The sequence below is a fragment of the Hyla sarda genome, chromosome 2, assembly GCF_029499605.1.
Source record: "Hyla sarda isolate aHylSar1 chromosome 2, aHylSar1.hap1, whole genome shotgun sequence".
NCBI classification, from domain to species: domain Eukaryota; kingdom Metazoa; phylum Chordata; class Amphibia; order Anura; family Hylidae; genus Hyla; species Hyla sarda.
Genome location: NC_079190.1, coordinates 384,807,834 through 384,831,653, shown reverse-complemented (window position 1 = coordinate 384,831,653; position 23,820 = coordinate 384,807,834). Strand labels below are relative to the sequence as shown.

The 23,820-nt window shown below is 43.9% G+C and overlaps 1 protein-coding gene and 1 long non-coding RNA gene across 2 annotated transcripts in view; one reads left to right on the top strand and one right to left on the bottom strand.

The window, feature by feature from the left end:
* Window positions 1-1,476: 1,476 nt before the first annotated feature.
* LOC130356697 (myeloperoxidase-like) lies at window positions 1,477-23,541 on the bottom strand. Its single transcript, XM_056558567.1, has 13 exons — window positions 23,461-23,541; window positions 21,195-21,288; window positions 19,869-20,044; window positions 17,805-17,925; window positions 11,950-12,079; window positions 11,007-11,213; window positions 9,572-9,893; window positions 8,700-8,860; window positions 7,120-7,372; window positions 5,734-5,904; window positions 5,404-5,641; window positions 3,353-3,564; window positions 1,477-1,799 (listed from the first exon to the last, which is right to left on the bottom strand). Exons 1-13 carry the CDS (start codon window positions 23,534-23,536, stop codon window positions 1,777-1,779), a joined length of 2,184 nt encoding a protein of 727 aa, XP_056414542.1. The 5' UTR covers window positions 23,537-23,541; the 3' UTR covers window positions 1,477-1,776.
* LOC130356698 (uncharacterized) overlaps window positions 8,255-23,820 on the top strand; it is a 74,046-nt gene continuing 58,480 nt past the window's right edge. The window contains exons 1-2 of the long non-coding RNA XR_008888968.1: window positions 8,255-8,353; window positions 10,530-10,603. This is a non-coding gene — a long non-coding RNA (uncharacterized LOC130356698). The remainder of the gene's footprint in view (window positions 8,354-10,529; window positions 10,604-23,820) is intronic.

Sequence of the window (23,820 nt, the reverse complement as noted above, 5' to 3'; positions counted from 1 at the left end):
ATTAACTTAAGGATTTTTTTTTTACACTATTTTTTTTGTCCCCATAGGGGACTATTAAATGCAATTTTCTGATTGCATATACAGTGCCTTAGCATAGCAATGATCAGTGTTATCAGTGTTCTTCTGCTCCAGCCTGGATGGAGCAGCAGATTGCCGATCAGACGGAGAGGAGGAAGGTAGGGACCCTCCCCTTGTCCTCTTAGCTTTTTGGGACATCTTCACCAAATTACTTTCACTTTAGATGCGGCGTCTAAGGGGTTAATGCCGGGCATTAGACACTGGTTCTGGTAGCTGATAGTCGCCGGGACCACCTGTCTATGACCCCGCGTCATAGCAGGGGTGCGGGACCAGGGCGTACAGGTACGCCCATGGTCCCCAAGGTGTTAAAAAGGCCTTTGAAAAATAAAACCTGGAACCTGATTGGTTATGATAGAAAACTGCTCCACTGCACAAGGTGTGATAAATCTCCTTTTTGAAGGGAATAACAAGTTGGTGGCTTTCCCCTATCCAGCACCTCTATGTAGGTCCTCTACATGGTGCTATTATCCTCGCCTTTTAAGGGGTGTACTTGTGATGTCTCAGTACGGGATATAGTCCCATACAGTACTTAGGTCCTGTCAGGTTGAGTCCCTCTGTGTCCTAGGGGCTCTCCTGCAGCGTCTCCCCCATAGTGATATATATAACGTATAGTGTTATGTGTGTTATGTATTAAGGACCTTTAAGGACAATGTGTTCACATGATGTGTTATGCTACCCAGAGAGCAACAGCTAACCAGGTGACCTGCAGCTTGACCAATGGGCTTCTGGCTCAATCCCCTTTATAAGAGGGGCGGCCATTACAATCTCTTACACCATCACTCCTGCTGAGGACAGCAAAGCATAGACATCACAGATCCTGTGTCCAGCACACCTGTAGGCCATAAAGCAAGCACACCAGCCACATTGTCAGTAAGTCATCTCATCTATATCTGCTGTCTCTACTAAAGTCAAGACACTGATCAAGTCTATTCTAGTCTGCGTGACTGAACTAATGGCTATTACAATAACTACAAGTCCCAGCAAGCTGCAGGGCCTTTTCCGTGTTACTGGTCGACTCTCTGGGATTCTGGGAACTCCCATATACACCATAGCACAGGGATTTATACAGATCACATAATACAGATGCCTTGGCTGTTTTTGGCTTCTTGACCACCTCTGGCAGCCACAAGCGGGCCAGTCGAGGCCGGAGAGCTCTTGATCTTAAAACAGAAGTGGGAGCCACATCTAGGGCACATTTATGGCTTATCCTGTGGAAATGCCCTTAATGTTCAGAGGGACATTTAACCCCTTTAATTATTGCATCTTTTGTTGCACTTATCTGTCATTAGGTGGTGGGGGCACACCTTGGCTCTGCGCCCTAGGAGTTCTATGTACGCACTTGAAGAGAATATAATTTAAAAAAATAATGAATCACTTGTGCTTTTAAATTGTATTTATTACAATTTTAAAATACAAGTGTGAATATTCTTGAATGAATGAAAAGCAGTGTGAATTTTTCTGTGATCTTTGGTCACTGGCAGAGGGAGCACAGGCAGTATATTAAAATGTTACACCCCATCCTAAGTCCAGATCTCACACTTTACAAGCACAGCTCAGTACAGACTGTTGTCGTGTAGCATATTACAGCAGCTTTATGAATAACGCTCGGCAGCCTTCTCCAGGATCACATTCTCTTGTATATAACATGGCATGTTTACGGGATACATCAAATAGACCAGAATCCCATTTTTGACTCCTTTATTCTTCAGGATCTTCAACTTCTAGAAAACAAAATGATGAACACAAAATAACAAAGTTACATTTTCACAGAACACACGAGATATAAATGTATAACATATTAATGACACAGAAATCTGTAAACCATTAACCCATGAGAAATAGTTTGTCATTTGGGAAATATGAGGATGTGTCTGTGGAAGTAAACCAGGTCACTGTCACTTGGTAAATGAGCAGGCAATTTGACTAGAATATGTATATAGTAACCTAATGTGGGGAGAAAGGAGTTATCCGAAGTATATCCCAATACACAGGGGACCAATCACAAGATCGGAGGTCAATTGTCTCCTGAATGAATTACATATCAGTGCGCATGGCTGGTCCGCACTTCACTCATTCTTTATGGTGCTTCCGAACATTGCCAAGCACTTAAAGGGGTATTCCAGGAGAAAACTTTTTTTTTTTTTTTTTATATCAACTGGCTCCAGAAAATTAAACAGATTTGTAAATTACTTCTATTAAAAATCGTAGAAGAGGTTTGCTATGGGGATTTGCTTCTAAACTGGGTGGTTCCCGAGACAGGTGTCATCAGAGAGCACTTAGACAGAAAAGAACAACTCAACTTCAGCAGCTCATAAGTACTGAAAGGATTAAGATTTTTTAATAGAAGTAATTTACAAATCTGTTTAACTTTCTGGAGCCAGTTGATATATATAAAAATCCAAACGCTGAGCAGCGGAGTACCCCTTTAACTTGTTTGGCAATGTTTGGAAGCTCCATAAAAAATGACCAGAGCACTGACCGCTCCATTCATTTAGGGGACAATCTTACTCCATTCTTCCCAGCAGTTTGGACCCACGCAATCATCTTGCTGTTAGCTATCCTGTGGATAGGGGGTTACTGTTGACCTTGGGATAGCTCATTAAGAACTAGAAGACAAACAATATCTGTAAAGGGATTTTTTTGTTTATTACTTTAACTGTCCCCATAAGCAGATCTATATATATATAGTAGTGGAAAAATCCCTTCATGGCTTTGTTGACATCATGTTTATTATTCACATATCACACATGCTAAAAAAAAAAGCTCCTGTCATACGTGTTAAAAAGAGACACCGACACATGTCTAGCATTGGCATCCATTAATATAAGTATCCCTTTATGGATACTTTGGGATATCTTCCAGGAGATGTCTGCTAAACCACATCTGTAAATTCACTTATAGCTAATGGGTGATGGATTCCATTGTTAAGCGCTCAAAGGCAATATAAAAAGCTATTATAGAGGTGATAACATATACATATAAGAGATGCCTGTGACTATTTCAGATGCTTGTCCCTATTTCACATATACATTTTTTTTTTACTTGGCTCTGCAGGATGGAATAGTGTAGTCTACTATGCTATTCCATACCTTTTTTGTATTGACATATATCAGCCAGATGGAGACATAGAAGACATTATTTGGCCTCTATAAAACAATGGATGGCTATGGACACATTCAGTGTATGCATCAGGAACAAAAATATGAGTAAAGGCCTGTGTAATTGGAGGGTTATTGGCACTTATACAATATGACATCTCTACTGAAGCTCATACCTGACCCGCTCTTCCTTTTCCTCCAGGGGCTGAGGTCAAAAGCAGAAATCTGGGAGCATCTTACAAAATTTCTTGGGTAGGTATTTGCTACAAACACATTTCGAGGAACTTCAGTGATTCCTGTGTTATCACAGATGATTCGAGACATTGTCACTCTGTTTATGGCATTCCTCTGAGCTATTGTGAACTCTGATGGCTTTTCATAGTAAAATCTGATAGAAAAATGTATGACAATGATCAGCTCATCTACCGCTACATTCAAATAATGCAAAAATATTGTGAAAAACATTACAACATCCAAATATCATAGTGTTCTAACATAGCAGGGAGGAATTTACTAATGATTGGCACTTTATATGTTGGTTTTAATGGAAAGCACATAAGATGTAACAAATTAATGTAGAGGTTTCGACACATCAGTGGCTTTTAGACCCCCTGAGACAACAGGGCTCAGATGCAACTGCTAGCTCTGCACCCCTTATACAATGGGAAAAATAGTATTTAGTCAGCCACCAATTGTGCAAGTTCTCCCACTTAAAACGATGAGAGAGGCCTGTAATTTTCATCATAGGTATACCTCAACTATGAGAGACATAATGAGAAAAAAAATCCATAAAATCACATTGTCTGATTTTTTCATAATTTATTTGCAAATTATGGTGGAAAAACAAGTATTTGATCAATAACAAAAGTTCATCTCAATACTTTGTTATATCCCTTTGTTGGCAATGACAGAGGTCAAATGTTTCTGTAAGTCTTCATAAAGTTTTCACACACTGTTGTTGGTATTTTGGCCCATTCCTCCATGCAGATCTCCTCTAGAGCAGTGATGTTTTGGGGCTGTCGCTGGGCTACACAGACTTTCAACTCCCTTCAAAGGTTTTCTATGGGGTTGAGATCTGGAGACTGGCTAGGGCACTCCAGGACCTGGAAAATGCTTCTTATTGCCCAGGCTGTGTTTGGGATCATTGTCATGCTGGAAGACCTAGCAACGTTTCATCTTCAATGCCCTTGCTGATGGAAGGAGGTTTTCGCTCAAAATCGCACGATACATGGCCCCATTAATTCTTTCCTTTACACAGATTATTCATTGTGGTCCCTTAGCAGAAAAACAGCCCCAAAGCATGATGTTTTCACCCCCATGTTTCACAGTAGGTATGGTGTTCTTTGGATGCAACTCAGCATTCTTTCTCCTCCAAACACGACGGGTTGAGTTTTTACCAAAAAGTTCTACTTTGGTTTCATCTGACCATATGACATTCTCCCAATCCTCTTCTGGATCATCCAAATGCTCTCTAACAAACTTCAGACAGGCCTGGACATGCACTGGCTTAAGCAGGGGGACACGTCTGGCACTGCATGATTTGAGTCCCTGGCGGCGTAGTGTGTTACTGATGGTAGCCTTTGTTACTTTGGTCCTAGTTCTCTGCAGGTCATTCACTAGTTCCCCCTGTGTGGTTCTGGGATTTTTGCTCACCGTTCTTGTGATCATTTTGACACCACAGGGTGAGATCTTGCGTGGAGCCCCAGATCGAGGGAGATTTTCAGTGGTCTTGTATGTCTTCCATTTTCTAATAATTGCTCCCACAGTTGATTTCTTCACACCAAGCTGCTTGCCTATTGCGGATTCAGTCTTCCCATCTTTGTGCAGGTTTTCAGTTTTGTTTCTGGTGTCCTTTGACAGCTCTTTGGTCTTGGCCATAGTGGAGTTTGGAGTGTGACTCTTTGAGGTTGTGAACAGGTCTTTTATACTTATACTTTTATAGAAGTTACAGGTCTGTGAGAGCCAGAAATCTTGCTTGTTTGTAGGTGACCAAATACTTATTTTCCACCATAATTTGCAAATAAATTCTTTAAAAATCAGACAATGTGATTTTATGGATTTTTTTTCTCATTATGTCTCTCATAGTTGAGGTATACCTATGATGAAAATTACAGGTCTCTCATCTTTTTAAGTGTGAGAACTTGCACAATTGGTGGCTGACTAAATATTTTTTTTGCCCCACTGTATCAACCTGCTGTCTACATGTGGAAATGGAGTATCTACTCACCTGTCTCCATCACGGGTTCTGCGGAACTGGTTCCCGATTAAACACGCTAACAGTTCCCCTACTCTTGCATACGGCAGCAGAGGTTCGGCAACAGCTCCCGTCCAGATGTCAATATTTTGCGGGGTGCCATAAAGAGACATGAATTTCTCTGCTAGTGGCCTGTTTTTGAGAACTCCTGCTAAATCAGCCACATTGCGGGGCTCGGACAGTCCACAAAATCTTCTCCATGCATTGTACCCTATTGAAATAATGCAGGTAGATAACATAACATTAAAATAAATTATTATAATTATTTGAGAAGTCAATTTTAGCTAATGCCAGAAGCATTACCTGGTAATCCATGATCCCGCCCACGCTGCATATTGATGGCTCCCAAATCAAGGCCAAGACGTTTGAACAACTCAAAGAGATGTTCTCGGAGTTCATCAACCAAAATCTGGTTTTGCCTGTTCAACTTGGCTTGATTTGCCATGAGGCCTCGAAGAAGAGGGTCAATGCCTCCTGTAGTAACAAAGAAAGTTGTATATGTGAAGCATTATATATTGTTAGCTTCATATTAAGTTTTTAAATTATGTTAGATAGATGGTAAACTAGACATTAGCAAAGGTTGTGCAGTTTTATATAGCATATGTAACTTTGGCATACATTCGGCAGGTCTGGATATCTTATTCAAAGTACTCAAAAGTGTACTCAGCTATTCTTTTCAAACTTCAAAAAATATAAACAATATAATTTTATGTGATTGGAGTCAAAAGGAAAAAATTCCATATTTATGGATATACGTTTCTACCTTTGTGTAGAAAAAAAATCTTTAAACACTTTTTTTTTATTGTTGTGTAGCATGTTTTGAAACTTTTCATTATTTTATTCTACATGTGTAAACCCTAGGATATTTAAAGGCTTTTTCCATAAACAGGATAGATGAAAAGTGTCTGATCGGTGGAGATCCTACCACTCTACCCAGCACTGTCTTCAGATTTTGGATGGAACAGCAGTGCACATACTCATTCCGTGTTCCATTCAAACAGAGGTAATCAGGACCCCCCCATTAATGTGATTAATGGGGATCCCAATAGTCAGACCACCCACAGATCTGACACTTATCACCTGTCCTGTGAACAAATTATAAGTTGTCATTATGGGTACTTCAACTATTCAAATAAAATAGGCTAAAACAACAGACAATATAGGACTATAGCTGGAAATCATTAAAGGGGTACTCCAGTGAATTATTATTTTTTTTAAATCAACTGGTGCCAGAAAGATAAACAGATAAATTAAACAGTAAATTAGTTATATTTTAAAATCTTAACCCTTCCAGTACTTATCAGCTGCTGTATGTTCCACAGAAAGTTATTTTCTGTTTACATTTTTCTGTCTGACCACAGTGCTCTCTGCTGACACCTCTGTCCATGGCAGGAACTGTCCAGAGAAGGAGAGGTTTGCTATGAGGATTTGCTCCTGCTTTGGACAGTTCCTGACAGAGGTGTCAGCAGAGAGCACTGTGGTCAGACAGAAAATACATTTAAAAAGAAAAGAACTTCCTGTGTCGTATACAGCAGCTGATAAGTACTGGAAGGATTAAGATTTTTAAATAGAAGTCATTTACAAATCTGTTTAACTTTCTGGAGCCAGTTGATTTAAAAAAATAAAAATTTCACCGGAATACCCCTTTAAGAATTTAAACTAAAAACTAATGCCAGTCTATGAATTTACCTTCTCTCACAACTCTCCATGTGTTGAAGAATGTAAGGTGCAGAGGGACTGGAGGAAAGTTCCTTGAGGTCTTGTAACCATCCAGCAGGCGATAAATAAATGGCTGGATCATTGTGTGACCCATACGGAAGACCAAGCTGAACACATTAGATGCTCCTGGGTTGACTGTTTCATTATAGTTAGAGTATGGAGGAACCATCCTAGACATGGAAGAACCCAACAGCAGGGGAAGCCAATCTTTATAATTTATTTTCTATAAAAATGATAAAAGGAAGATGAAATATAATAATTAATTTGTTGTACTTTCCATTATTAAAGAAAAAAAAAACATATCTTAAGATGACTTCTATGCATAATTATAAAAACATTAAAATATAATAGACTAGCTCACAAGCATATTATTAAGGGGAGAGTATGAGTAAGAATGGCACGGTATAAAAAGTTGTGTGCAAATTGTTGTCACAGAGAGTGACTATTGCTATTAAAGGGGTACTCCGCTGCCCCAGCACTAGGAACATTTTGTTCTGAACGCTTGGAGCGGGTGGCAAAGTTGTATCGTCACGGCTACACCCCCTCAATGCAAGTCTATGGGAGGGGGCATGGCGGCCGCCATGCCCCCTCTCATAGACTTGCATTGAGGGTTGTGGCATCACGAGGGGGCGTGGCCGTGATGCCACAACCCCCGCTGCCCACACTCAGCGTTCTAAATGAATGCCAGTTGCTGCACAGAGATCGTGGGGGGCCCAGCTGCGAGAACTGTATTCTGTGTGTATATGATTTACATGACTATTCTATAATTTTTTTTTTCTAATTATTGGGACTAAATAGTAACACCCAGCCCCAAACTCTGGTTTAAAGTCCTTGGCGGTGGGTACTGTTGGCATAGGGTGGCTTAACCCTCTGTGGGTATCTTGTTTAAGGTACCGCTAATTGACTTACCTTTGATAGCATTTACTTTGCATTGTACATATTTTTTCTACCAACAGGAATTGCCATTAAAGATATGGGGGAGATTTATCACAACTTGTCCAGAGGGAAAGTTGCTGAGTTGCCCATAGCAACCAATCAGATTGCTTGTTTCATTTTTAAAAGAAAGGATAATATAGACCAGCTCACCCCTCCTACGTAAACGGCACACACAGCAGCATCAGGTCAGCTAAGAAGCTCGGAAAGACACTGGGTCTCCAGGTGAAACAATTCCAGACGTAGAACAGGATATCCGGGTCCCAATGGGGTATAGTAAAATCCAACTTTATTAGAAATCCATAAAATAGTTGAGGTAGGTGAAAAAATATGAGGAAAAATAGGGAATTAAAAACACAAACGAAGACTTGTTGTTAAGTCGAAACGCGTCGGTGTTTCGTTTGTGTTTTTATTTCCCTATTTTTCCTCACATTTTTTCACCTACCTCAATTATTTTATGGATTTCTAATATTCATTTTTATCAAGGCCTTGGCAAAATGAAAGAAGAAATCTGATTGGTTCCTCTGGACAGGTTTTGATAAATCTCCCCCACGGAGTTGGAGATTTAGCACAACAGGACTGCAGCATTTTGGAGGGGGTTATACAGAATACCTCACCTGTGTAATGGCACCAATAATTTTTCTAGTTTCTTGGAAAAGTGTCTCTCCATTCCAGCGTGGATTCATCCTACATAACGCGGTAGCTATGCGGTTGTGTTCTCGGACAAAGAGTGTGTGAAATGCAGTTAAACCAGGCTGCTCACTGACGCGACCATCACCTGAGGAAAACAACGCAGTGTATTCTCTGAATGCAAAATAACCCAATGTCTGTTATCTACTGGACCAAAATGTTAAATATTTGTAGTTTTAAATGTTTTACATCCCCCCGCTTGTCTCCCGCCCACCCGCACATCTTTCGCATGCTACCTACTACAAGACTACTGTAAGGGCATGCTGGGATTTGAAGTCTTGCAACAGTTAGAAGACAGATGGGAGATGTCCAGCGTGGGCGGGCGGGGGGGGGGGGGGGGGGGGGAAGGGGGGATGTAAATCAGTGTCCTCGTCATTAAGTTAGGGTTGTGGGGAGAAAATATGACGGAGCCCGAGCGGCTGCAGAGTGATGCCATGCCGGGCTCCTTTGTACAGTTGTTATATCATATTTCCCGCTGGAGCTGTGATCATGGCTGCCAGCGGGAAATATAAAAATTTGCTCTCCAAAGCCGCTTTGTAAGCCAGGTCCGAGCAGGCTTACATTTACTGAGTTTTTGAGGTGTTGCGATTTTTTGTGTGACTTTCACACTTGATAAATCCCTGACCACTGCAAAGTGAAAAATGAAATTCACTTTGGTACGCTCTTTTGTAGCTTTTTGCTTACAGCCAAAAGTCACACATAAATTTGCTTAGGTGCACATTCGACTTTTGATGCAACTTTTGTAAGCTCTAAATCCCTTGATAAATCTCCCCCTATATCTGTAAATCACATTACTTACCAGCTAAGAAGCACGGGAGACCAGAAGTCATGTTAGTCTGCAAACAGAAATCTTCTTCTTTGCCATTTGTACTAAAAGGGAGGTAGGGACGTCTATTGTCGGTAAAGTTTTTGTTAACATCCATGAGACCCAGCTGATTGGTGTTGTCACGCAGTCTTCTGGCCAATTCATTAGTGCTGCCATATACTTGACTGGCATCAATGTATGACGTGAGGATATTCATCTGTTCACGTATAGGTGAACCTTGCTGAAAAGCGGGACTTGAGCGGAAAAGGGGGATACAGTCACTGCGGTTGGTTATACGAGGGTCATTTGGGGGGATCTGCAGATATAAACACATAATATAATTAAATCTTCATTATAAAGACTGAGAACAACTGAAGGGGTACCCTGCCCCTAGACATCTTATTCTCTATCCAAAGCATAAGGAATAAGATGTCTGATCATGGGGTCCCTCTGCTGGGGACCCCCGCTATCTACCTGCTGCACCCGGCGTTCGATTAGAGCATTGGCGGCAGCGCCTGAGGCTCATGATGTCAGGGCCACGCCCCCTCATGATGTCACAGCCACGCCTCCTCAATGCAAGTCTATGGGAGGGGGCATGACGTCCGTCACGCCCCCTCCCATAGACTTGCATTGAGTGGGTGTGGCCCTGATGTCACGAGCGTGGCATGGCCGTGACATCACTAGCCTCCGCCCTGCATCGCCAGTCATCCGGCACGGAGCGAAGTTCGCTCCGTGCACCGGATGTCTGGGATGCCGCAGTCGAGATCGTGGAGGTCCTCAGTGGCAGGACCCCCGCAATTAGACATCTTATGGATAGGGGATAATGATGTCTAGGGGCAGAGTACCCCCTTTAAGTCTAACTGTGTACTTTCAACATTTTCGTTATAAATAAGAACAACCCTGGGATGTTACCAAAGTGCTAAAAGTCACTGCTTGTTCACATTGATTTCAGCAGGGCCATTCTTATATGTATGGTGGTAGCCGAATGTTCCCCTGATAGCAGTTATTGGGATAAAGAAGGATCAGGTATGAATTTTAATATGAAAGGTTTCTGCCAGCTGTTTACACCTTACTCTCTGTTGAAACCATTATGCATCTCTGACTGATGGGGAGTTTGGCCAAATAATTGCGGCCCAAATGAGCTTTGAGCTTTCGAGAAACCTGTAGCAGCCACAATGTGGTTGAAAACTGCTCCCAAAATGCAGCAGAAAATATGCAGCAAAATACGGACATGTGAACACATCCTTACAAGAAATCATTGTGGTTTTCAATGTGGATTATTAATGATTGCATGGTTTTAGCAGGTAAAACCGACAAAACTGCTTCCTGTACTCGTGATCCTTCCACTTTCCTCATCAATGGTATTCTTCTTTGTCTTCGTCTATTCTCGTTTACTCTAATATACATAAAAATATTAACACAAAGTTACCCGCAGGGGAAAGCATGGGAGCTCCCGAGCACAGCTGTGATCACAGTCAAGGCCTCTTATGAAGGTTGATCTTGATGGTGTTTCTGGTGCCAGATCAAGGTCATGATCGATCCACTGTCCCCACTGCATGAACATGAGAGACCGCTGTTTGTCCAGAGTCTGTTCTCTTTCTGGGAATCGGACAATCTCATTGGAGACAGCCCTTGCCTGCAATACAACATAATCCTTCATAGGAGAGCAGCAAAAGTAAATAAAAACATCAATGTGAAATATACTAAGGGGGACTCTGTTCCTAGACAAAGGATAGGGGATAAGATATCTGCTGGGGACCCCACTATCTCCCTGCTGAACCCGGCATTCGTTTAGAGCATAGGGTGCAGCGCCGGAGGCTCGTGACATCATGGCTCTTGATGTCATGACCACGCCCCTCAATGCAAGTCTATGGGAGGGGCATGACAGCCACCACACCCCCTCCCATAGAATTGCATTGAGGGGGCATGGCCGTGATGTCACAAGCTGGGTGCGGCCGTGATGTCACGAGACTCAGCCCTGCATCACCAGTCATCCGGCACTGTGCCTCAGCCAAGATCGCGGAGGTCCACAGCAGCGGGACCGCTGCGATCAGACATCTTATCCCCGATCCTTTGGATAGGGGATAAGATGTCTAGGGGTGGAATACCCCTTTAAATAATCCCACAAAACATTTATCTCATGATGTCTCCTATAGACACATCCGAAAGTTGCATTGGTTTCCTTTTTCTGCAATACTTAAAGACTTACACACCTCCAAGACTGATTTCAATAAAGGAGCATTATATGCTGTATTACACGAACTGACAGGGATTCTGAGTGAAGGAAATCTGGTATTATCTATGGGCATAGAAGGAGTGCAAGTATTTCGGATCCTAAATCACACTGAGATGTGGTCAGTCTGCATACTCACCAGAGGTAAGGTGAAGCCATTGATCCTACTATTTTCTGTCCAGCCTTGAGGGAGCCCTCTCCCGTCTTCATACTGAGCTGGTAGCAAGCGTGTGTAAGGTCTATTGGAAACTCCAAAGTTTGGAAATCTCCTAAAGAAACAAATGGTAGTGTTATTGATCTCTAACTGCTTGTACACTGAACTATCATAGATAATATGTCTCTGTTATATTGCATCTGAAGTGAAAACTGAAGCAACAAATGCTTCTGTTTAAACATCTCCGGCCATTTGTGTCTACAGCCCCTATGCAGGACTATGGGTCTCCACAGTAATAGATATACATTCAGAAGTTAGAAAGAAGGAGAGGACAGATGGGGTGTATGACTGCAAGGTTAGGCCAAAAAGGGTTTGTTACCATGGAGACACATAACTAAGCATGGGAGCTGGAGCTCCAAAACAATAGGACAATTTAAAGAGTACCTTTCATCAAATTTTTTTTTTTATATGTTAAAGTTTATTCAGTATTAAACTACTTTCTAAATGGATTTTATTTAAAATAAAGCTTTTTTTTTTTTTAATGTCTTTTTTCATTTTGAAAATGTGGCCACAATGGGTCTCCCTAGGAGTCCCTGGCTGCAAGCGTTTTCATTGATTTCAGATTCATGCCAGCCTGGCAGTGAGTCTGAAATTGCAGACCGCTGGCTGAGCATGTGACCAGCTCAGCGCATTTCCCTGCCTGTCAATCAGACAGGCGGGAGCGCTGTGCTCACACGCATACCCTGCAGGGCTCTGTACACCGAGGACAAGCAGGGCTCTGTGCAGTGAGGACAAGCAGGGCTCTGTGCACTGAGGACAAGCAGGGCTCTGTACACTGAGGACAAGCAGGGCTCTGTAAACTGAGGACAAGCAGGGCTCTGTATACTGAGGACAAGCAGGGCTCTGTGCACTGAGGACAAGCAGGGCTCTGTGCACTGAGGACAAGCAGGGCTCTGTGCACTGAGGACAAGCAGGACTCTGTACACTGAGGACAAGCAGGGCTCTGTACACTGAGGACAAGCAGGGCTCTGTACACTGAGGACAAGCAGGGCTCTGTACACTGAGGACAAGCAGGGCTCTGTGCAGTGAGGTCAAGCAGGGCTCTGTGCACTGAGGACAAGCAGGGCTCTGTACACTGAGGACAAGCAGGGCTCTGTACACTGAGGACAAGCAGGGCTCTGTACACTGAGGACAAGCAGGGCTCTGTACACTGAGGACAAGCAGGGCTCTGTGCAGTGAGGTCAAGCAGGGCTCTGTGCACTGAGGACAAGCAGGGCTCTGTACACTGAGGACAAGCAGGGCTCTGTACACTGAGGACAAGCAGGGCTCTGTACACTGAGGACAAGCAGGGCTCTGTACACTGAGGACAAGCAGGGCTCTGTACAATGAGGACAAGCAGGGCTCTGTGCCCTGAGGACAAGCGGGGCTCTGTGCACTGAGGACAAGCGGGGTTCTGTGCACTGAGGACAAGCGGGGCTCTGTGCACTGAGGACAAGCGGGGCTCTGTACACTGAGGACAAGCGGGGCTCTGTACACTGAGGACAAGCGGGGCTCTGTACACTGAGGACAAGCGGGGCTATGTGCACTGAGGACAAGCGGGGCTCTGTACACTGAGGACAAGCGGGGCTCTGTGCACTGAGGACAAGCGGGGCTCTGTGCACTGAGGACAAGCGGGGCTCTGTGCACTGAGGACAATCGGGGCTCTGTACACTGAGGACAATCGGGGCTCTGTACACTGAGGACAATCGGGGCTCTGTACACTGAGGACAAGCGGGGCTCTGTACACTGAGGACAAGCGGGGCTCTTTACACTGAGGACAAGCGGGGCTCTGTACACTGAGGACAAGCGGGACTCTGTACACTGAGGACAAGCGGGGCTCTGTACACTGAGGACAAGCGGGGCTCTGTACACTGAGGACAAGCGGGGCTCTGTGCATTGAGGACAAGCGGGGCTCTGTACACTGAGGACAAGCAGGGCTCTGTGCATTGAGGACAAGCAGGGCTCTGTGCATTGAGGACAAGCGGGGCTCTGTACACTGAGGACAATCGGGGCTCTGTACACTAAGGACAATCGGGGCTCTGTACACTGAGGACAATCGGGGCTCTGTACACTGAGGACAAGCGGGGCTCTGTACACTGAGGACAAGCGGGGCTCTGTACACTGAGGACAAGCAGGGCTCTGTGCATTGAGGACAAGCAGGGCTCTGTGCACTGAGGACAAGCAGAGCTCTGTACACTGAGGACAAGCAGGGCTCTGTACACTGAGGACAATCAGGGCTCTGTGCACTGAGGACAAGCAGAGCTCTGTGCATTGAGGACAAGCGGGGATCTGTGCACTGAGGACAAGCGGGGCTCTGTACACTGAGGGCAAGCGGGGCTCTGTGCACTGAGGACAAGCGGGGCTCTGTGCACTGAGGACAAGCGGGGCTCTGTACACTGAGGACAAGCGGGGCTCTGTACACTGAGGACAAGCGGGGCTCTGTAAACTGAGGACAAGCGGGGCTCTGTACACTGAGGACAAGCGGGGCTATGTGCACTGAGGACAAGCGGGGCTCTGTACACTGAGGACAAGCGGGGCTCTGTACACTGAGGACAAGCGGGGCTCTGTACACTGAGGACAATCGGGGCTCTGTACACTGAGGACAATCGGGGCTCTGTACACTGAGGACAATCGGGGCTCTGTACACTGAGGACAATCGGGGCTCTGTACACTGAGGACAAGCGGGGCTGTGTACACTGAGGACAAGCGGGGCTGTGTACACTGAGGACAAGCGGGGCTCTGTACACTGAGGACAAGCGGGTCTCTGTACACTGAGGACAATCGGGGCTCTGTACACTGAGGACAAGCGGGGCTCTGTACACTGAGGACAAGAGGGGCTCTGTACACTGAGGACAAGCAGGGCTCTGTGCACTGAGGACAAGCAGAGCTCTGTGCACTGAGGACAAGCGGGGCTCCGTACACTGAGGACAAGCGGGGCTCCGTACACTGAGGACAAGCGGGGCTCCGTGCACTGAGGACTAGCGGGGCTATGTGCACTGAGGACAAGAGGGGCTCTGTACACTGAGGACAAGCGGGGCTATGTGCACTGAGGACAAGCGGGGCTCTGTACACTGAGGACAAGCGGGGCTCTGTACACTGAGGACAAGCGGGGCTCTGTGCATTGAGGACAAGCAGGGCTCTGTGCATTGAGGACAAGCAGAGCTCTGTACACTGAGGACAAGCAGGGCTCTGTGCACTGAGGACAATCAGGGCTCTGTGCACTGAGGACAAGCAGAGCTCTGTGCATTGAGGACAAGCAGGGATCTGTGCACTGAGGACAAGCAGGGCTCTGTAAACTGAGGACAAGCGGGGCTCTGTGCACTGAGGACAAGCGGGGCTCTGTGCACTGAGGACAAGCGGGGCTATGTGCACTGAGGACAAGCGGGGCTCTGTACACTGAGGACAAGCGGGGCTCTGTACACTGAGGACAAGCGGGGCTCTGTACACTGAGGACAAGCGGGGCTCTGTACACTGAGGACAAGCGGGGCTATGTGCACTGAGGATAAGCGGGGCTCTGTACACTGAGGACAAGCGGGGCTCTGTACACTGAGGACAATCGGGGCTCTGTACACTGAGGACAATCGGGGCTCTGTACACTGAGGACAATCGGGGCTCTGTACACTGAGGACAATCGGGGCTCTGTACACTGAGGACAATCGGGGCTCTGTACACTGAGGACAAGCGGGGCTGTGTACACTGAGGACAAGCGGGGCTCTGTACACTGAGGACAAGCGGGGCTCTGTACACTGAGGACAAGCGGGGCTCTGTACACTGAGGACAAGCGGGTCTCTGTACACTGAGGACAAGCGGGTCTCTGTACACTGAGGACAATCGGGGCTCTGTACACTGAGGACAATCGGGGCTCTGTACACTGAGGACAATCGGGGCTCTGTACACTGAGGACAAGCGGGGCTCTGTACACTGAGGACAAGCGGGGCTCTGTACACTGAGAACAAGCAGGGCTCTGTACACTGAGGACAAGCAGGGCTCCGTGCACTGAGGACAAGCAGAGCTCCGTGCACTGAGGACAAGCGGGGCTCCGTGCACTGAGGACAAGCGGGGCTATGTGCACTGAGGACAAGCGGGGCTCTGTACACTGAGGACAAGCGGGGCTCTGTACACTGAGGACAAGCAGGGCTCTGTGCATTGAGGACAAGCAGGGCTCTGTGCATTGAGGACAAGCAGAGCTCTGTACACTGAGGACAAGCAGGGCTCTGTACACTGAGGACAATCAGGGCTCTGTGCACTGAGGACAAGCAGAGCTCTGTGCACTGAGGACAAGCAGAGCTCTGTGCACTGAGGACAAGCAGAGCTCTGTGCATTGAGGACAAGCAGGGATCTGTGCACTGAGGACAAGCGGGGCTCTGTGCACGGAGGACAAGCGGGGCTCTGTGCACTGAGGACAAGCGGGGCTCTGTGCACTGAGGACAAGCGGGGCTCTGTGCACTGAGGACAAGCGGGGCTCTGTACACTGAGGACAAGCGGGGCTCTGTACACTGAGGACAAGCGGGGCTCTGTACACTGAGGACAAGCGGGGCTCTGTACACTGAGGACAAGCGGGGCTCTGTACACTGAGGACAATCTGGGCTCTGTATACTGAGGACAAGCGGGGCTCTGTACACTGAGGACAAGCGGGGCTCTGTACACTGAGGACAAGCGGGGCTCTGTACACTGAGGACAAGCGGGGCTCTGTACACTGAGGACAAGCAGGGCTCTGTGCATTGAGGACAAGCAGGGCTCTGTGCATTGAGGACAAGCGGAGCTCTGTACACTGAGGACAAGCGGGGCTCTGTACACTGAGGACAAGCGGGACTCTGTACACTGAGGACAAGCGGGGCTCTGTACACTGAGGACAAGCGGGGCTCTGTACACTGAGGACAAGCAGGGCTCTGTGCATTGAGGACAAGCAGGGCTCTGTGCATTGAGGACAAGCAGAGCTCTGTACACTGAGGACAAGCAGGGCTCTGTACACTGAGGACAAGCAGGGCTCTGTACACTGAGGACAAGCAGGGCTCTGTACACTGAGGACAAGCAGGGCTCTGTACACTGAGGACAATCAGGGCTCTGTACACTGAGGACAAGCAGGGCTCTGTGCACTGAGGACAAGCAGGGCTCTGTGCACTGAGGACAAGCAGAGCTCTGTGCACTGAGGACAAGCATGGATCTGTACACTGAGGACAAGCAGGGCTCTGTACACTGAGGACAAGCAGGGCTCTGTACACTGATGACAAGCAGGGCTCTGTGCACTGAGGACAAGCAGGGCTCTGTGCACTGAGGACAAGCAGAGCTCTGTGCACTGAGGACAAGCATGGAGCTGTGCACTGAGGACAAGCAGGGCTCTGTACACTGAGGACAAGCAGGGCTCTGTACACTGAAGACAAGCTGGGCTATGTACACTATGGGCTCACGGTGGAAGGGATTGTGAGCGGAAACCAGGGTTGACAGCCGCGGTGCGGCTGGAGACAGGTGAGAGAGTGGTCTCGCCTTCTCCCGCCCGGCCGCTGCTGCTCCTCGTTGAAGCATGAAGTGAGGGCGGAAGCGGTCCCCCCAGCAGGCTTCAGTGACGTTGCGTCTGCTAGGGCACGCCCACATCCTCCTGCTGGCAGTTCACATAACGACTAGTAAGAAACAGAGCTTTTTAAAGGCAGATGTTAGGTGTAGTTAAGGGACATAGTGTGAGTTAGTTTGGTTTAGTTAGTTTGATTGCAGCTACTCTTTAAGGCTTAATTTTTATTGTTAATGCATTGAAACAATAAAAAATGGTTCTAAAGGTGGACATAGCCATTAGGCCTTCTACTTACCTGTTGTTGCACTCCCCAGTGAAGGTACGGTATTGGGTTGGGGGACAAGCTTTTGGAAGATGTAGGAAAGCATATCCAGAAACCTTATGCAACATGTCTATCTGATTGGTTGTCAGCAGGTCTGTTGAACACATAATAATATTATATAATGTCTGTTTATGTGAAGAAACATTATTTTAATTTCTTGGCTACAAGGCATACAATGAAATGTTCCTGATTATTGGGCATGTTTACTGAAATGTAATGTTAAATATTTAAGGGCTTGTTCACACTGCCATTGGGTTCCATTATGTGAAGCTCCGTCGGCAGTTCCGTCAAGTTTAGCGTAGAAAAAATTTGTGCAAGCACCATTTTTTTTCTCTGCTAAACACCTGCAAAACTACCAGATCACCGATGGACTCCATAAAAGTGAAGAAAAAAATAAAAAAGAGGCGAATGGACCCTGGACAGGTCCGATGCAAACGGCAATGTGAGCCTAGCCTTAGAGAACTGGAAAATAAAAATGGTGCTCTTGCAGTAGTTCTCCTTTATACTACATTATACTATGATTATAAACAGCAGTACTTCTAATAAATACTACAACTAGATGTATAAGATGATGGTTAATCTTAACACCTAATATATGTCAGTCCTTTTATTATAGCCTAATATTATTCAGTAGCTGAACATTCAGGTGAGAATGAAGTTAAAGGGGTACTCCGGTGGAAATCTTTTTTTTTTTTTTTTAACCAACTGGTGCCAGAAAGTTAAACAGATTTGTAAATTACTTCTATTAAAAAATCTTAATCCTTCCAGTACTTATTAGCTGCTGAATACTACACAGGAAATTCTTTTCTTTTTGGAACACAGTGCTCTCAGCTGACATCACAAGTACAGTGCTCTCTGCTGACATCTCTGTCCATTTTAGGAACTGTATACCTACAGTATGCAAAAAGCGTAACTCATGTGCCCCAATAAATATGAAGTACAAATAGGTTTAGGTTATATCATTTTAGGAATTGTCCAGAGCAGCATGTGTTTGCTATGGGGATTTTCTCCTACTCTGGAAATTTCCTAAAATGGACATAGATGTCAGCAGAGAGCACTGTGCTCGTGATGTCAGAAGAGAGCTCTGTGTTCCAAAAAGAAAATAATTTCCTCTGTAGTATTCAGCAGCTGATAAGTACTGGAAGGATTAAGATTTTTAATAGAAGTAATTTACAAATCTATTTAACTTTCTGGCACTAGTTGATGGGAAAAAAAAAAGTTTTCCACCAGAGTACCCCTTTATACTGGTTTTCCAGGCATAATTTATTGATGACCTAGTCTCCCGCTAGGTCATCAGTGGGGTACTGACGGGCAGCAACTTGCTAATCAGCTGTTAGCCCCAGCTGGGTTGACCAAACACACTGAGAACAGAACCTGAAGTAGACAGCTCCGTACATTCTGTAGTGGCTGTTCTGGGTTACTGCAGTGAATGGAAGTAGAGCTGCAGTAAGCCCCTTTAAAGGGGTACTCCGGTGAAAACCTTTTTCTTTTAAATCAACTGGCTACGGAAAGTTAAACAGATTTGTAAATTACTTCTATTAAAAAATCTTAATCCTTCCTGTACTTATTAGCTGCTGAATACTACAGAGGAAATTCTTTTCTTTTTGGAATGCTCTCTGATGACATCACGAGCACAGTGCTCTTTGCTGATGTTATTATAATAGTAATAAGCCTTTATTTATTGTTGTCCTTAGTGGGATTTGATCCCAAGGCCCCAGCACTGCAAGGCAGCAGTGCTAACCACTGAGCCACCATGCTGCCCTTAGCATACACCTGCTATGCATGGTTGCTAAAATGGACAGAGATGTCAGCAGAGAGCACTGTGCTCGTGATGTCATCAGTGTTCCAAAAAGAAAGGAATTTCTTCTGTAGCATTCAGCAGCTTATAAGTACTGGAAGGATTAAGATTTTTTAATAGAAGTAATTTACAAATATGTTTAACTTTCTGGCTCCAGTTGACTTAAAAGAAAAAAGGTTTTCACCGGAGTACCCCTTTAAGACTAAGTCACCTCGCCCAGATGCCTTCCTCTTTGGTACCTGAGATGTTGAAGGGTCGGCTGTAGATGCTTCGAACCTTTTCAGTCAGAAGTTCAAAGGTGGTCTCTATGTAATCTGCGGCTCGGATGTGTGTTCTGCTTGTAGCCACAGGTTGCTTGAAGTATGTCATGACATCAGATGGAGTCAACGTTCTTTTCCTAAGACGCTCTTTAAGGCTTTAATTTAAAGACATCCATTTAGGATACACTTACTTGTAATGAAAAATTAGTCTATATCAGTTGCTGGGAGTTGTAGTTTTGCAACATCTGGAGGTCCCCAGGTTGGAGACCACTGGTCTATCTGATACTATATTTATGATTTTTACATCGTAAACCAACTTTTGAACAAGTAAAACAGAAGAGTTTTCAATGGGATCTTGTGTATCTATAGACTTCCGTTCATATTACCTTTTTTTGTTTGTTCTGTCTTCATGTTGTAGTCTATTCTTGCTATTTAAAACACTGAAACACTGAAGCTGACCTACCCTATTATAAGGGTCGTTGCCATTGCTCTATTAAGAACAGGACCCATGACAGTAGTGTGAACAGAGTATTCGGTAGAGATGAGCGAACTTACAGTAAATTTGATTCGTCACGAACTTCTCGGCTCGGCAGTTGCTGACTTTTCCTGCATAAATTAGTTCAGCTTTCCGGTGCTCCGGTGGGCTGGAAAAGGTGGATACAGTCCTAGGAAAGAGTCTGCTAGGACTGTATCCACCCTTTTCAGCCCACCGGAGCACCGGAAAGCTGAACTAATTTATGCAGGAAAAGTCATCAACTGCCGAGCCGAGAAGTTCGTGACTAATCGAATTTACTGTAAGTTCGCTCATCTCTAGTATTCGGCTTAGATACATTGTTTAGCTTTAAAGGGGTATTCCAGGAAAAAAAATATTTTTTTTTTTTTTTTTTTTTTATCAACTGGCTCCAGAAAGTTAAACAGATTTGTAAATTACTTCTATTAAAAAATCTTAATCCTTCCAATAATTATCAGCTGCTGAAGTTCTGTCTGGCAACAGTGCTCTCTGCTGACATCTCTGCTTGTCTCGGGATCTGCACAGAGTAGAAGAGGTTTGCTATGGGGATTTGCTTCTAAACTGGGCAGTTCCCGAGACACGTGTCATAGAGAGCACTTAGACCGAAAAGAACAACTCAACTTCAGCAGCTCATAAGTGCTGAAAGGATTAATATTTTTTTATAGAAGTAATTTACAAATCTGTTTAACTTTCTGGAGCCAGTTGATATATAAAAAATTTTTTTTTTCCTGGATAACCCCTTTAATATAATAAGATAGATATGATGTTAAATATTTTATGTGTACAGGACTTACATATCACGGGTCCGCTTGTAGGCAGTATCTACCAGCTTCTTTGCTTCCTTGACTGAGCTGAGAATTAGATTATTATCCAGCTCCTCAACTCCATCTGGATTGTAGAAATAAGAAACATTATATTGAGGATAAAGCCAACACTGTCTGTGCTAGCCTCCAATGTTTAGCCCATTGGTAGCCAACACATTTTTACAAAGACTACTTAGAGGCTTTTCTCTGAGTTTTTCCATGATAAAGCGCACATACCTAACCACTAACCATATTGTGAATACCATAAGAAACGCAAGGAAATCACTACTAGATTCAGACCCATAAGCAACAAACAGTAATGTAAGCGACTGTGGTATAAACAGTAATACTTCCATTGTCTGGGCATACAGTATTATGTTGCATTGTTTTATTTGCATATGTAAGATAGATATATAATGCAGCATTACTTTAGTTCAAACGAGACAATGATATAACTTGATGTTCAACATTTAAAGAACAGAAGAGATAGATATACCTCACATCCAAATATATACAGTATCTCTTGTAAAACCTTTTATGAAGTGGTCACACAAAATTACATTGAAAAATAGTCTCTTAAAGAAGATGGTCCGTATATATCACATGATATTTGGTTGTTTTATCTATCTATCTATCTATCTATCTATTTATCTATCTATCCAAAGGAAAGGATCGCAGCACACATGGAAGTTCAGATAAAGTGCAGTGTTTCTGAGGCCTCTCGCCTCCTTACTCAAGCATGCGTCAATTATGTTGTGAGGATGCAATAAACACTGCACTTTATCTGAACTTCCATGTGTGCTGCGATCCTTTCCTTTGGATTGATGCTGGATTCCCTGACCAGGAACCCGATGATGGCGTGCACCTTATATTTTTTCATTTTGGGGGGTTTGCTGCTTGTTAGGACTTCTGTATCTATCTATTTATCTATCTATATCCATCTATCTCATATCTATCTATCTATCTATCTATCTATCTATCCATATCCATCCCATATCTATCTATCTCTCTATCTATCTATCTATCTATCTATCTCATATCTATCTATCTATCTATATCCATCCCATATCAATCTATCTATCTATCTTTCTATCTATCTATATCCATCCCATATCTATCTATCTATCTATCTATCTATCTATATTCATCCCATATCAATCTATCTATATCCATCCCATATCTATCTATCTATCTATCTATCTATCTATATTCATCCCATATCAATCTATCTATATCCATCCCATATCTATCTATCTATCCCATATCTATCTATCTATCTATCTATCTATCTAACATCTATCTATTTATCTATCTATATCCATCCCATATCTATCTATCTCATTGTTTGGAGTGCTGCAATCCGAACTCCTGTTTTTTGTATCTAGTGGCCCTGGACCAAGGCTGTTTTGCACTGCTGGCACCATCATCCTCATACTTTGGTTGTGCAGTTTCTACGTCTGTTTGTTATCTCTCTCTCTCTCTCTCTCATACCCATCTCATATCTATCTATCTCATACCATATCTATCTATGTATCTATCTCATATCTATATATCCTGCAAATCTATCTATGTATCTATCTCATATCTGGCTATCTATATCCATCCCATCTCTCTCTCTCTCTCTCTCTCTCTCTCTATTTATCTATCTATCTATATCCATCCCATATCTATCTATCTATCCATCCCATATTTATCTATCCCATATCTATCTATCTATCTATCTATCTAACATCTATCTATTTATCTATCTATCTATCTATATCCATCCCATATCTATCTATCTATCTATTTAACATCTATCTATTTATCTATCTATATCCATCCCATATCTATCTATCTATCTATCCATCCCATATCTATCTATCTATCTATCTATCATCTATCTATCTATCCCATATCTATCTATCTATCTATCTATCTATCTGTATCTATCTATCTATCTATCTATCTCATATCTGTCTATCTATATCCATCCCATATCTATCTATCTATCTATCTATCTCATATCTATCTATCTATCTATCTATCTATCTGTATCTATCTATCTATCTATCTATCACATATCTGTCTATCTATATCCATCCCATATCTATCTATCTATCTATCTATCTATCTATCTATCTATCTATCTCTGCTTCTCTAATAAAATTACTTCTTTAGAGCTCAAACTGCATTGCTATTATTTACATATGATGAATGACACAGACACAACAAGAAGCAACACATTGTGCAGAATTGGAAATCATTGGTGAATTACCATAATAAGAAGGCGTTACAATCTGTAGGGATCCAAGAACCAAAAGAAGACAACTAAGACTCCACAAGGACGGCATGTTGTTGCTCCTAAAATGATATAATGTTTTATAAGATTAAAGAAACATATTAGTAAGCGAACATGACCTACGACAATCATGACATCCGGTAGAATTCAATTTAGGAAAACATTGCTTCTTTTTCTGCTGCGGTGATAAGAGGATTGTAGTTTCCTATGTATGATAAAATCTATAACACAAGATGTCTCACCTGCTGTCTTTTAGATGTAAGTTCCTCATTGGCAGCCAGCTTTATATAGGCCAGCGCCAAGGAGGTTCTGGAGAAGTCTAAGAGGAAGTCATGT